This window comes from Pongo abelii, chromosome 13, assembly GCF_028885655.2.
Source record: "Pongo abelii isolate AG06213 chromosome 13, NHGRI_mPonAbe1-v2.0_pri, whole genome shotgun sequence".
In the NCBI taxonomy this organism is placed as follows: domain Eukaryota; kingdom Metazoa; phylum Chordata; class Mammalia; order Primates; family Hominidae; genus Pongo; species Pongo abelii.
This window is the reverse complement of record NC_071998.2, coordinates 128,701,088-128,714,339: the sequence shown is the minus strand read 5'-3', so window position 1 is coordinate 128,714,339 and position 13,252 is coordinate 128,701,088. Positions and strand designations below refer to the sequence as shown.

At 65.9% G+C, this 13,252-nt stretch overlaps 1 protein-coding gene across 9 annotated transcripts in view; it reads left to right on the top strand.

Moving 5' to 3' along the window:
* EXD3 (exonuclease 3'-5' domain containing 3) overlaps positions 1-12,549 on the top strand; it is a 125,115-nt gene extending 112,566 nt beyond the window's left edge. For 6 of the 9 annotated variants that reach the window (XM_054521277.2, XM_063714587.1, XM_063714588.1 and 3 more), the window contains 3 exons: positions 9,774-9,867; positions 11,803-11,841; positions 12,180-12,549. In XM_054521277.2, coding sequence (XP_054377252.2) covers positions 9,774-9,867; positions 11,803-11,841; positions 12,180-12,493 — 447 coding nt within the window. In that variant the 3' untranslated portion in view covers positions 12,494-12,549. The remainder of the gene's footprint in view (positions 1-9,773; positions 9,868-11,802; positions 11,842-12,179) is intronic. The other 3 variants (XM_063714594.1, XM_063714590.1, XM_063714592.1) reach the window with 2 other exon arrangements.
* The last annotated feature ends 703 nt before the right edge of the window (positions 12,550-13,252 follow it).

Sequence of the window (13,252 nt, the reverse complement as noted above, 5' to 3'; positions counted from 1 at the left end):
CTCCAGCAGCATTGCAGCCTCAGTGCTCCCAGCTGAACCCTGGAAGCTTGGCCTGAGCAGGCAGCTGGGAACACCACTGATCAGCCACCCCACACACTGGCTGCCCCATCCCTACCCCAGAGGTGAAGACAGGCCCATCCTCAGGGCCAAAGAGGTGGGCACGGGCAAAACAATGGAGGCTGGGCCCAGGGACCACGCAGGCCCAGCTCCACGCAGCTGCAGACCCCAGCCCTGCCTCTGCGGCCACAGTACAGGGCTGGGCTGGCTAGGACCCATCTGGACACCAGAGGGCTGCTGGCCATCACCAGCCAGCAGAGAGCGGCACGCTCAGGCTGACGCAGCAGGAGAGATCGGCCCTCCGCCCTGGAGCTGCCCACGGGGCATGGCTCTGGGCTTGGTCACAGGGTCTGAGGCTCACAGCCTCCGCTGTCCCCTAGCTCCGGCCAGAGCTGGCCACCTCCCTGGAGAGCGCCTGCCGCCGGGCTGACTTTCCATTTTCTTCTTCCTTCTGCTATTTTGGTGCCGTTCCCGGAGGGAAAGCCCACTCAACGTGCAGGGTTCCCAGAGCAAGGCTGGGGTGCTCTCTGGGTGGTACGGTGGGCACACAGCAGGGAGTGAGCAGCGGCGCTCGTGGCTGAGCCCAAAGCTGGGCCAGGGACCTGGCCAGGGGTCTGTGGCCACCGCCAGCCCCACCACTCAGCAGGGACCCCGAGCGGTGGGACTCCTGGGCACTGGGGTTGCTGGTGCCGGCTTTCTGGTAGCATCTGCCCACGTGTGCCCCTGAGCCAGGCAGGGAGGGTCTCCCCTCGAGCGAGGATGGCCCACCGGCCTACCCACAGAAGAAGACACAGGGGCTGTAGGTCTCAAGTAGAGGGCGGGGCCGTGCCCTCTGGGGCAGGGTGGGGGTGGGGAACATTCCCAGTGCCGTCTACCCTGGGAAAATATTTTATCAAAGAAGCTCAAGCTTAAAAAAAAACCCTTACCATGAACCCCTGACATGGCCAGACATACCGTCTATTTTTACTGTCCCCAGTCCCCACCCCCCCAGCATGGTTGGGGAGCGGGCTGCAGCCCCCACGGAGACACGTTCTGAAACAGTGGCGTCAGCCCCTTGGAAGCGGGCATCCCAGGAGGCTGTGGTGACCCTGCCTCCAAGGGCTCCCGGGCAGAGCTGGCCATTATGGGGGGTTTGAGGGGGGTGCCGGCAGCCGGGGCCCAGCTCATGGGGGCCTGGGAAGCCCTGCGGGGCTGGGCAGGGACCCTGGGGAGGGTGGTGGACCCCAGCCCAGTGGACAGGGGTCCAAGAGGGGGTTCTCGAGGAGGGGACAGAGTGGGCTCCAGGACAGCTGCCCCTGGCGTTCACACTCAGCACCTGGAGCCTGCCGTGGACAGGGGCTTCAGAGCCCAGACCCAAGATCCAGCCTGGGGGCCCCAGTGCCGCCTACTCCTGCCGTGGGCCTGGAGACCCTCACATTCTCTGTGCTCAGTTGATGGACAGAGGAAAAGACAGGAAGAGGTGCAGCGGCCACAGACCCCACCCCTCCCAGGCTCTGTCTGCCTCAGCCCAGACCCCATTCCCACGCTTGGCACCCCCATGTCACACAGGCAAGCAGGGTACAGAAGGACCTCCTCCCCGCTCCCAAGGTGGCGGGAGGGGCCCAGCCCCAGAGCTCTGGAGGAAGACGGGCCCTCCAGGCAGGTCATGGAACCGCAGGGCAAGTTTCAGCAGTGGGTGGGCCTAGCACGACACCCAGGCTGGGGACAAAGAGGGGGTGATGGCACCTGAGGGGGCTTAGTGCAGCCCCCAGGGCTGACAGGAGGGTGGTCAGCCAGGGGTCCAGGTGGTTCCCCCAGGAGGCCACCCACACCACCTCCCCACAGCCTTCTGGGCTGGGGACCCTCCAGAAGGCCCCACTGCCCCCTTGTCCCCCCTTTCCTAGCAGCCTTCCAGAAAAGCTGTGGGTCTCAGCCAGAGCCCAGCCTGGGTTCCCACCAGATGGCCCCTGGGGATGGAGGACCTGGACCCACCGGCCTGGGGACCACAGGTTCCTGAGGTAGTGCCTGAGGACCAGAGGGCCACGCAGCATGCCGAGGCTCACCGCCCTCCTCAGGTGGCCCCGGGGCCTGGCTCCACTCAGCCTGGATGGATGCGGTGGGCAGGCTGGCCTCGGGGTGCCAGGGGTGCACGCAGGAGGAACCGGCCATGGCCAGGTTCAAGGAAGGGAGTCCTGGGGAGCTCCTCAGGGTGACAAGGTAGGGTCTGTGTCCGGTGGCCACGTTTTGCCCACCCAACAGGAGAGGCCCCCGGTGGGCTGGCAGGTGCGTGCCTGGGGCCGCCTCCCCTGCCCGCAGCTACAAAGGCAGGGCTGCCTCTCCTGAGCCTCAGCCTCCTGACAGGCCGGCTGGGGTCTCCTGACCCTTCCCTTCCCACCTCTCCAGGCCCGCCACGCTCAGAGAATGACCTGGGCCGCCCTGTCAGGCTGAGCAAGAGAGCGGCCCCCTGCACCCCTGTGCCTCCTGACATGGGTTTGCTGAGGTGGGGAGAGGAGAAGGGGTCCCTGCCCAGCTCCCGCACTCTGAAGATCCCACAACGTGCCCCTCCCACATAGAGCTCCCCTGGAAGGACCAGAGCAGGGTGGGCTGAACGGGCCACTCCCCTTCCATCCAGGCAGGCCCGTCACACCCAGGCCCCTGTGCGGGGCGTGGCTCCCAGGCTCGAGCAGCCCACGCGGCTCCCACCGCGGCCTCCTCTTAGACTCAGCCCCCGGCGGCTCTGCCCTGCCCAGCCCAGGGCCCTCGCCCCACTCTGCTGTCCCCCGGCCCCTGCAGCCCGTCTCCCCCTGGCCTGCCAGGCCCCAGCTTAGACGTCGCTTCCTCCAGGAAGTCCCCCAGTCGACGGCGGGACCATCACCGCTCCTGGAGGGAGTACTCGGGGCCCTGCCTCCCGGGCACTGGGAGCTGCGAGGGTCGGCCCAGGGCCGCTTGGGGCGGGTTCAGGGCCTGCCACCTGCTGCCGGGATCGGCCCCATTGGTGGGAATGGGCACGCCCGGGGCGCGCGGGCTATACCCCCCTCTGTGGGCGGGGGGCCGAGTCCCCCAGCGACCCCGCGGCCCCTGGGAAGGAGGGGGTCTCGGCCCCCAACACACACCCCTGCGACCCTGGACGGGCGGGCGGGGTCCCCCAGGCCGGCGCGGGAAGGCCGCGGGCGGGCGGCCGTTTGCTTTTGAATCTCCGCCGGGCGCCCTGAGTGGCCGTTTCAAAGGCCGGCCGCGGGGGCGGGGGCCGTTCCCAGGCGCGCCCCGCCCTCCGCCGCCCCTCCTCCCACTTTCCCACGCGGCCCGGCCCGGCGGGTTCTCACGGCCGCCGCCCCTCCCCCGTCTGGGAAAGCCAGCGCGCCGCGCCCCGCCGAGGCTGGGGGGGCCGGGGGAGGGAACGAGAGCTGGGGGGCGAGGGGGGAGGGGAAGCTCTGGAGCCCCGGGGAGGGGGAGAAGGGGGACTCTCCTTGGGAGGCTCAGAGACAGGAGGGGGCCACAGCGAGGGGGAGGGGGGAGCTGCCATCCCCTGGGATGGGGACGGTGTGGGGGCGCCCCGGAGCCCCTGGAGGGAGCCCGAGGCCCAGGGCACCGTGTTGGGAGCCTGTGTGGCCCGGCTTCTGATTGGTTTGACCCAAGGCAGGTGGGAGCGGCCCGGGTCTGGGCGGGGAGTGGGGTCTGGGGCTCCCGACCCTGTTTTTATTCCTCCTGCCCACCCAGGGCAGGCCGGGTATCTGACAAACACAGGCGCTTGCTAATGAGAATCTCAGAAAACGGTCATTTTTTCATATAAAAACGTATCCTGCACTTTATCTGAAATTCACGCTCCGGGGCTTTGTGTCCTGCTGCCGCCCTCCCCCGGGGTGGGGGCTGACCATCCCATGTGGGTGGGACACCCAGTGCAGGGGCCTCGGCCTCCTGCCCAGGCCCTGTGGCTCGCCCCCAGCCCTCCTGGACGGGGTCAACTGGGGGCCCCCAAGTCTGCTGGAACAGGGGCCACACCCTGAGGGGTGCCGGACGCCCAGGGCTGGGGCCACAGGCTTCAGAGCTGCCAGGGGGTCAGGCCCACACGCCTGGTCTCTCAGGCCGTGGCGGTGGGGGTGCAGGCTGGGAGGAGGTAGGCAAAGGCAGCCAAGCCCCAGGCCCGGACACCAAGGTCAGGGGGCACAGGGTGGGGCGGCCTTCCTTCAGGGCCCAGGCCTGAAAGCCCCGTCGGGGGGTGCCCAGGGAAAGGCTGAGGCCCCTCACGGGAACCTGGTCTGGGGTGACCTGTGCAGAGAGGTGCTGGGCCAAGGAGGGCAAGGTGCCGCATGGTGACCCACTGCCAGGCGCCAGCCCCCACCCTGCTAAGCCTTGGGAGCGGCCCAGTGGGCCAGGCAGGGCTGGTGGCTCCGGGGGTGGGGGGGCACATTCCAAGGCAGCTGCAGGAAGTGGAGACCCTGACACAGGCAGAGTAACACGCTTCCTGGCTCACACCCTGACACCCACCCACATGCAGACGCCCCTGTCCCTGGTGCTTCTGAGAGACGTCTCCAGGCGCATGAGGGGCTGGCTGTTGCGCACGTGTGCCCAGACCCGGCCTCCGGAGACTCACGTGCCCTTTCACCCCTCTCCCACACTCAGGGCCCTGGCTTTTGGGGGCTCTGGGGTGAGGGCTGTGGGCCCAGTTGTCCCGACCCCTAGGGACCTTCTCGCCGACGATGCTGCCCAAGGCCCATCCCCCACACTGTCTGTGGAGACATTGTCCTGGCCACACAAAGGGGACGGGGCAGTGACTTGGTGGGGGAGGGGCTGGGGCTCGTGGGAACTGCCCTTCCAGGGCCCTGGGGGCAGGGGGACAGGGGGCAAGGGGGCAGGGGCGAGGCCTCTCTGGGGCTGCCACCGTCAGTCACAGGCTCCAGACGTTCCCGGGGCCTTAGGGCGGGGGTCACTGAGGGGGTGGCTACCAGCTTGCTCCACGCGGATAGACTGGGTTTTAAAAGCTTCCCAAAAGACAGCCGCTATCCCCAGCTGCACACACCTCCCCAGGGGCCTGGGGCTCGGCCTTCCGCCCACCTCAGCACTGTCTCCAGTGGAAAGTCAGTGCCGGGACTGGCCAGGTTCTTTTGGCAAACTTGCAACTCCCTTCTCTCTGAAGAGGCTCACAGTGCCACAGCAGGGGACAGTGTCGGGTCACCTTTGGGGCAGGCAGCTCAGGGCTGCGAGACACTCTGAGGACAGTGTGGGAAGGTGAGGTGTGGGCCAGACCCAGGCCTCGGCGGGCAGGTTGGCGCCTGATTGCTTCTTCCTGGGCCGCTGGCTCGCCGTGTCCAGCAAGGTGTCAGGCCCACACCCCAGGCCCCACCATCTGTTGGGTGGCTCTAGGGGAGGTCAGAGTGCACGGGCCAGTCTGGGGGCCTCAAGACCCGCCCAGGGGCTTGCCAGGGACCGAATGTGCAATGTCCATCCTGGGACGGCACACTGGTGACCCCCGCCAGCATCCCTCTTCCCGACGTGAGGATCTCAGCACACAGCCCTTGCCGTGCAGAGGCCTGTCCAGGGAAGGTGCTGGGCACCCTTCCGTGTGGTGGGTGGTGGAACGGAGTGAGATTTTATCTTTGCTCTTTCATGCTTTGCCATTTTCCCAGTTTGCTCTAAATGAGCAGAAATGTCCTGTTGCTCCAGAGTGTGCTCCTGCAGCTCCATCGCCCTGCCTGGTGGCCTCAGGCCTTGACTCCTCCTGGACCTGCCTGCGGGGTTGGAAATCCCAGGTTGGCATCTCCTGCAGGAGTTCCACCCAGGCCAGGGCCGCAGCCCGACGGACCCCACCTCCCACACCCGCCATGGGGCCCAGAGGGAGGAGTGCAGGAGACAGGCCTGGGTTGAGGTTGCAACAAGCTTGCTCTTTGCTCAGAAACAGGAGGCCCCAAAGAGGCCCCTCAGGCCCCTGCCACCCTCACACTCCCACCCCACCTTCTCAGGGGGTCACGTCTAGCTGGGCTTGGGCACAGAGCAGAAACCCCTCAGGCCAGATCACCCGAGGGACCTGGGCTCATTCCCAGCCTGGTGGTGGGACCTGAGCTCTACTGGGCCAGGAGAGCAGGGGCTGTGGGAATCCCCAGGGTGGCCGGCATGCAGGAGGGATGCTCAGGTCACCTCGGCCCAGGCCCAGCAGACACCTGGCCCAGTCTCTTGGAGGAGCAGAGCTCCCTTCCCAGGCTCCCAACCCAACAGGCCACTGCCTGCTGCCCTACACCCTAGGACATGGGTTCCCCACGTGCTCTGGCCCTGGCAGGTCCCAGGGCTCATGTCTCGCCCTCCTCTTTCCCTCAAGCCCCCGACTTGTCAAGACCCAAGGCCTCAGGGGTGTGTGGGGTCCAAGGGTGTTGTATGCAGGGGCTTTGTGCAGCTGCCCAGACCTGTCTGCCTGGGAGCGCCCAGTCCTCCCTCACCTGTGCACCAGCCACCTATTGCTTGGGATGCATAGGCTGGCACCCCTGCAGGCCTGCAGCCTGGGGCAGTGGGTGTGACCCCTGCACCCAAGTGGGCACCAGGTCAGGTGGGCACACAGACACTGCTGGAGGCACATTCTGCAGCCCAGCTCTGGCTCCTTCAGCTGTGGTCACTCCCTTGGTGGTGGGGGTGGGAATTGGGCCTACTCGTGGGTGTGGCTCCCAGCTTTGATGCTCAGAGCCCCCAAACACCCTGGGAACAGACCCCTCAAGCCCTCCTAGCTGCCCACCCCACCCCAACACATCTTGGCCTCTGCCTTGGTCCTGAGTGCGCCTCCCCGGTCGGCCAGCTCTGGGGCAGTGGCTGACCAGCTCTTTCCCTCACTCCTCCTTGGGCCAGGAAAGGAGAGGGCCCTGGAGGGTGGGCGTCCACTCAGACCCACTTGGCTGTGGGTCCATGGGCCCCAACATCCCCAGGACAGCCTGGCTGGTGGCCCGGCCCCCAGGAGGCAGCCACACGCCCACGGGCTCATGGCCCGGCCCGCACAGTCCCGGGCAGAAGTGCCCTGTGTCAGGGCTGGCACGGCGCTGTTGGCACCCAGTGGCTGAGGAGCGTGGGAACCAGGCACACGGGGGAATCCTGGGCAGGTAGCTGGAGCCTTCCCAGCCAGTCCTGCCCCCCATTCACCTGGGCCCTCCTACCCTGCCATCCCAGTCAGGCTCTGGGGGCGGCGGCTGCCTGCCCTCAGGCTCTCAGACTGGAGGGGGTGGGGTGGAGGTGCCCAGGCACCCCGCTGTGCTGCTCTGGACCCACAGCCTTGGCCTCTGCTCAGGGTCCCCGTCAGGCCCCACTTGTCTCTGCCCAGACCCGATGGCACCCTGGAGTGGGTGTCTGTGCGTCCCACTGATGGAGGGAGGCGGCGTGAGAACCTGGCATGGGGTCCTGGCCCACCGAGTGCCCTGTGACTGAGCAAGCCCTCAGAAGCCCCTTTTCTTCAAAATGGGAGGGCAGAGGCTCTCAGACCCCGAGTGCTGGGGGACGGGTCTCAGGGTATCAGGCAGGTGGTCTCAGGTGGACGATCACCGTCCAAAGGCCAGGCGTGCACTGGGCCACCAGCCCCACTCCCTCACCCCACGGCAGCCACCCGCCCAGGGCAGTTGGTCCGGCAAGGGCTGCTGGCCCTGGAGTGGACAGATGGACAGGGAGGCCCTCGCTACCAGGCCCCCCTGTGGCTGGGGAGCCCAGGGCCAAGGGCGGGCACAGCAAGTGGGCCCAGAACCGGCTTTTCCAGCCCTGGCCGGGGCAGGGCCTCCCAGGGCCTTGTGGGTGACAGCAAGGCCCACAGCGGGCAGCAGCCGTGGGAAAACCAGCACCAGTGGTTCCCGAGGGTGGGGCCAGGCCCTCACTGACGGCACCCGGTGACTCAGCACGAGCTGGCTGGCCCCGCCCAGGCGTGCGCACCTGGCCCAGGTCCTGGGAAGGCCCTGGACCCCATGTGGAGGATTTGGGGGCGTGGGGAGCCCACCCCGCCCTGCTGCAGCCTCGCCACCCCTCCCACACCCACTGGCGCTGTCCCTGCAGGTGGCCTGCACAGTGGAGAGTGGGGCTCTGTGGAGGGTGGACCACCTGCTTGTTCTCAGCCCTTCCCAGCCAGACCTGCAGCCAGGGCTCTCCACCCGAATACCTGCCCAGGAAGCCTGCTGTACCCAGATCTGGGCTGGGCCCAGAGGCTGGGTCACAGGACCTGCCGTCATGGCACAAGGAGCTTCCTGGTGGGAGAGATGGGAGCTAGGGGAAGAGGAAGGGAGGGTCCTGTCTCCCTAGCCCAGCCTGGGTATCCTAGCAGAAGAGCCCCACCTGTCCACCACCTCCAGCCCCAGGCTCCTGAACTGGTGGGGGCTGCAATGCTGGAGGCAGGTAGTGCAGCCTCTTAGTGTCAAAAGGCCCAGGGGAAGACGGTGTGGGGCAGGGCCAGTGCCCCCAACATGGCCACACCCGAAGGCTCCAGGGGCCTCGAGGTCACCTGCCTGCGGCAACCATGTCATCCGGGGCTAACCCAAAGCCCCTGCATGGGGAGGGGTCCTGGAATAGCCATGTGACCACGGATCTCGGCCTCCTCTTCCCTGCTCCCCTGCACAGATGGCCTGGGAGCCCCACCTCCTCCCCAGGGTGCTCTGACATCAGAAGGGCTGTGACGGGAAGGCCACACCTCCACAGGACCTGCAGGTGCCTGCCTGGGACCTGGCTCTCAGTGGGCACCCCGCCCCCTCCTGGCGTTGCCCGGGGAATCCTGGGTATCTGACCCGTCTCTTTGTCCAGGAAGTGACCACTGGGAAGGCCGTGTACCCCGCTCCAAGTCAGGACTCGGGTGTAAGCTGGTCCCAGCCTCCCGGCCGTCCTGCCCCCACCCCCAGCATCGCAGTAAGCCTGGCGGGTTGATCATGCTCAGAAACCACCCAGAGGGGCTGGGCGAGGCACACACCTGGAGTCCCAGCACTTTGGGAAACCCGGACGGAAAGATCACTTGAGCCCAGGAGTTCAAGACCAGCCTGGGCAATACCATGAGACCTCATTTCTACGAAAAATACAAAAATTAGCTGAGTGTGGTGGTGTGCTACTCAGGAGGCTGATGTGGGAGCTCATTTGAGCCCTGGGGCTTCAGGCTGCAGTGAGCTGTGATTGCGCCACTACAGTCCAGCCTGGGTGACAGTGAGACCGCATCTCAAAATAATAATAATAATAATAATAATTAATAATAATAATGCAGCCACGGGGGCCCGTTGTGTGCCCTGGACAAGGCTCACAGTGGTGTTGCTCCAGCCCCCTCGCCACTTTCAGGGCCACACCCGCCCCAGGGCAGTGGGAGGTGCAGGTATCAGGGAAATGTGGATGCGGAAATGGACAGGTCAGGGGTTAGGGTAACTATGGGGCTGCCCACGCTGACCCTTCAAGGCTGGGCCCTGTGTCCAACACCCCAGCTGAGGTGGCCCACGGGGGACCCAGACCTGGTTCTGCCCTCGAGGGCTCTGGGATTGGAGAGGGCAGCTGGACAGAGAGGCCCACAAGTTCTCAAAAAACAGAGGAGGCTTCCTAGGGCCCACGAGAAGCCAGCACAGTTAGGGAGGGCTTCTAGGAGGTGGTGTGGCCTGAACCCCACAGGACTATGCGTGGGGACAGGAGGGGACCCATTATCTGTCTCCATGAAACCCCATGGCCAGACCCAGAGCTTCGAGGAGCGAGCACAGGGCTGGGGTACGGGGCACCCGGAGAAGCCCCGCCTGGGCCTCAGCACCCCCTCTGGCCCCCAGGCCTGTAACTGTGACCAGTACCTAAAGGTCTCCAGGGACATGATGAAGCAGCTCATGTGGCTCAGCGGCCACCAGGAGGGGCCCAGGAGCTCAGGTGAGTGTGTCAGGGTCAGGCACTGGGTCTCTGGGGCCTGGGATGGGTCGACCTACTGAGGTAGCCAGGGAGGGGGGCCTGGCCTGTCCAGCACTGAGCTTCCTCAGATAAGGGTGGCGGCCAAGTGACAACAGGTAGAAAAACCACAGCCATGGTCAGGTGTCCGGATGGCCTCTGCTCCCTTCTGTGCCGTAGCAGACCAAAAGATCAGGACACCAGGGCCCTCGGCGACCCTCTGGAGTGGTGTGCACCTCCTTCTCTCTGCTGGGCCCAGGCATGCGGTACACACACACACACACACACACGGGCACTTAGACCTGCACACAGCCCTAGCTGACCCCAGATGTCCACCCTCCCCAGGGAAGGCCCCAGCCCGTTTCCCTGCCTGGGAAACTAGAAAGAGGGCTTCTTTCTCCTCCTGTGGAGGGTGCAGGCCGCCCAAGGACTTTGCAGTTTTAGATCTGCATGGAGGTTGGAACTATGTCCCCCGCCCCGCCACCGTTAGAACTGCCGGCCCCCACCCTCAGGAGGGAGGTGCCCCAGGGAGGGAGTGGAGGGTGCTGCTCCTGGTCATCCTCAGTCGGGGGCTGGCACAGGGGCTAAGGGAATGGAGGTGGATAGAAAGGGGTCAGTCCAGGCCGGGCGCGGTGGCTCACGCCTGTAATCCCAGCACTTTGGGAGGCCGAGGCAGGCGGATCACGAGATCAGGAGATTGAGACCATCCTGGCCAACATGGTGAAACCCCGTCTCTACTAAAAATACAAAAAATTAGCCGGGCGTGGTAGCATGCGCCTGTAATCCCAGCTACTTGGGAGGCTGAGGCAGGAGAATCGCTTGAACCTGGGAGGCAGAGGTTGCGGTGAGCTGAGATCGCGCCACTGCACTCCAGCCTGGGGGACAGAGCGAGACTCCGTCTCAAAAAAAAAAAAAAAGGGAGGTCAGTCCAAGTTCAGGGTGGGAGGACGGGGAGCGACCATCACCCAGGGTGGCCAGCAGAGCACACCCCAGAGAGCGAGGCTGGAGGTGGCCTCCAACCTCAGGTCCCCCCGCTCGCAAAGACACTCAGACCAGAGCCCCAGGACGTGACGGCACACACCCCACCCCAGGGTGGTGGGCAACACCCAGATGGGCTGACGGGTGTCACAGGAACTGCAGGGTAAGAGCTGGGGCCAGCCAGGGAGGGGCCAGGCAGGGAGGCCAGATGAGGGTGATGGCCTCCGGGACTTCAAGGAGGAGCTGGGGCTGGGGTGGGGGCCTCGTGCATTCATCCCCGGCTGCAGCTGATCTGGAGCCATCTGTAGAGAAATGCTTGCTGAGCAAATTACAAGGGTCAACAGGAGCAGGGCAGACGCTTCTCCCACCTGCTGGCCAGTGTTCCCTCGGCTATCGTGCACTCAGCCCCGCAGTGACCCCTGGGTGGATACCGGCTCTGCCTGCCCTGGGCTCTCAATGGGGGCTCGGGGCCTCACAGGGCCAGCGAGAGCCACTTCCCAGGGTCTCCAACAGACCCTGAGCCTGGCAGTCCCTGGGCCCTGCCCACCCGCCCGCCCTTGTGCTGCCTGATTTCGAAATTCACTCACTGGCAGTGGGCTTATCTGCTCATCGCCACAAATGGGCTGCCCCCGCCCCCGCCCGCCGGTTCTCAGGCCCCCAAGAGCCCTAATCAGCAGATCTCGCGCCTAGAACATGTTTCCCAGGGACCTTTGAGCCCCAAGACCTTTCTGAGGTGTGAGTTCCCAAGGGAGGGGACCAGGCCGGTTCCACAGCTCCTTGGCCCCCTGCCCTCTGCCCGTCTTCGAAAGCTGGGGGGTGCGTGAAGAGGCTGCACCCCATGAGGTGGCCGTGCTCACCCACATGGCTGCGTCATGGACCCTGGTGGCTGCCAAGCCCCATCCGTAGGACAGTCCCAGACCAGTTCTCATCCTTGACTGACAGGTGACGAGGCCACCCAGAGTCAGGAGGTGCAGGAGCCAGGTGAGCCCCGGGACCGCCCACCAAGGACACAGCTGCTTCTCCGCGGCCCTGGCGCCTAGCTTTCCCCAGAATGGGGGACTTGGGTCCCAGCCGGGCAGAGGGGGCTCCGTGGGGCTCTTGTAGGCCCTAGGGCTCACAAGTTGAGGGGTGGGGTCCCTGGATAGGAGAAGTGAGCACAGAGGAGGAAGTGGAGGAGGCAGAGTCAGCCGATAGGGAGCAGGAGGAGCTGCTGAGGAGTGAGCGTGGGCTCAGCGTGGGCCGCCAACTGGGCCACTCTGGGAGCAACCTGGGGGCTGTGCCTGGCTGAGGGCTCAGGGAGTCCACTTCTATCTGTCCAGGCCCAGCCCCAGACGCAGCCTCTGAGGGCTGCACCTATGACCGCCCCTGCCACTGGCTGCAGACGGCTGACCTGCGGGCGGAGACACCGGACATGCTGGCCAACGGCACCCGGCTGCAGCTGGCAGGGGTCCCGGTGGGTGTGCTGAGGACACCCGGGCTGCGGTACTTCTACTGCTGCACACGCTGTGGAAAGGTCTTCTGGGACGGCTCCCACCTGGGTCGTGTTGCCACCCACTTCCGAGATGTCCTGGAGAGCGCCCCCAGCCCCTGTGAGCCGAGCCCAGCCCCCAGCCCGGCCAGCAGCCCCTTCTGAGGACAGCCAGACAATAAACATGGAAAGTGCCCGACTGCTGGGCCCATGGCCGTGGACTTGCTCACATGTTTCATGCTCGCCCCACAAACCCCTCGTGGGCCCCTTTGTGCCAGCAAGCGCTGGGAACACCAAGGTGGGGTGCCAGCCCGAGCCGCTGTTGGGGGAAAACAGGGTTTCCAGATGGTCAGGATGCTGGGACCCCGAACCCGGTGGGACCCACGAGGTCTCTCCATCACCGCCGTCAGGGCTGTGTGATCCCCATGGGAGAGCGGCAGCCACAGCCCCACTAGAGGCACCAGGGCAGCCGGCCATGGCCAGGGCTCTGCACACATGGACGCCAACGTCTCCGTCCTCACAGCTGCCTGGATGTAGCTGCTGCTGCCCCTGTCTGGGAGGAGGCTAAGGCCCAGGCGGCCACTGCTGCCCACCCTGAGGGTCCGAGGGTGCTCTGTCAGGTGGAGCAGGGAGGGCAGGGGTACCCAGAGGTGGGAGAGGAGGAGAAGCCCGGGGTGGGACCATCCCAGGAATGTACCCCCTCCCCTCACCCACATCCTTTTCCTCTGCTTCCTGCCTGGAGCGGAAATCAGCTCAGATTTGGCCGAGGAAGCGGGCGGAAGCCTCGGGCAGCAGGGGCCTGGGGGCTGGGGAGAAGCAGCCGCCTCTGCCCAGAGTAAGGAAGAGGCTTTGGGTGTGAAGGCCTTGGGCATCCCTGGACTGGCCCAGCCGGGACCTCCTTGTGGGTCCCGACCACACCAGGGC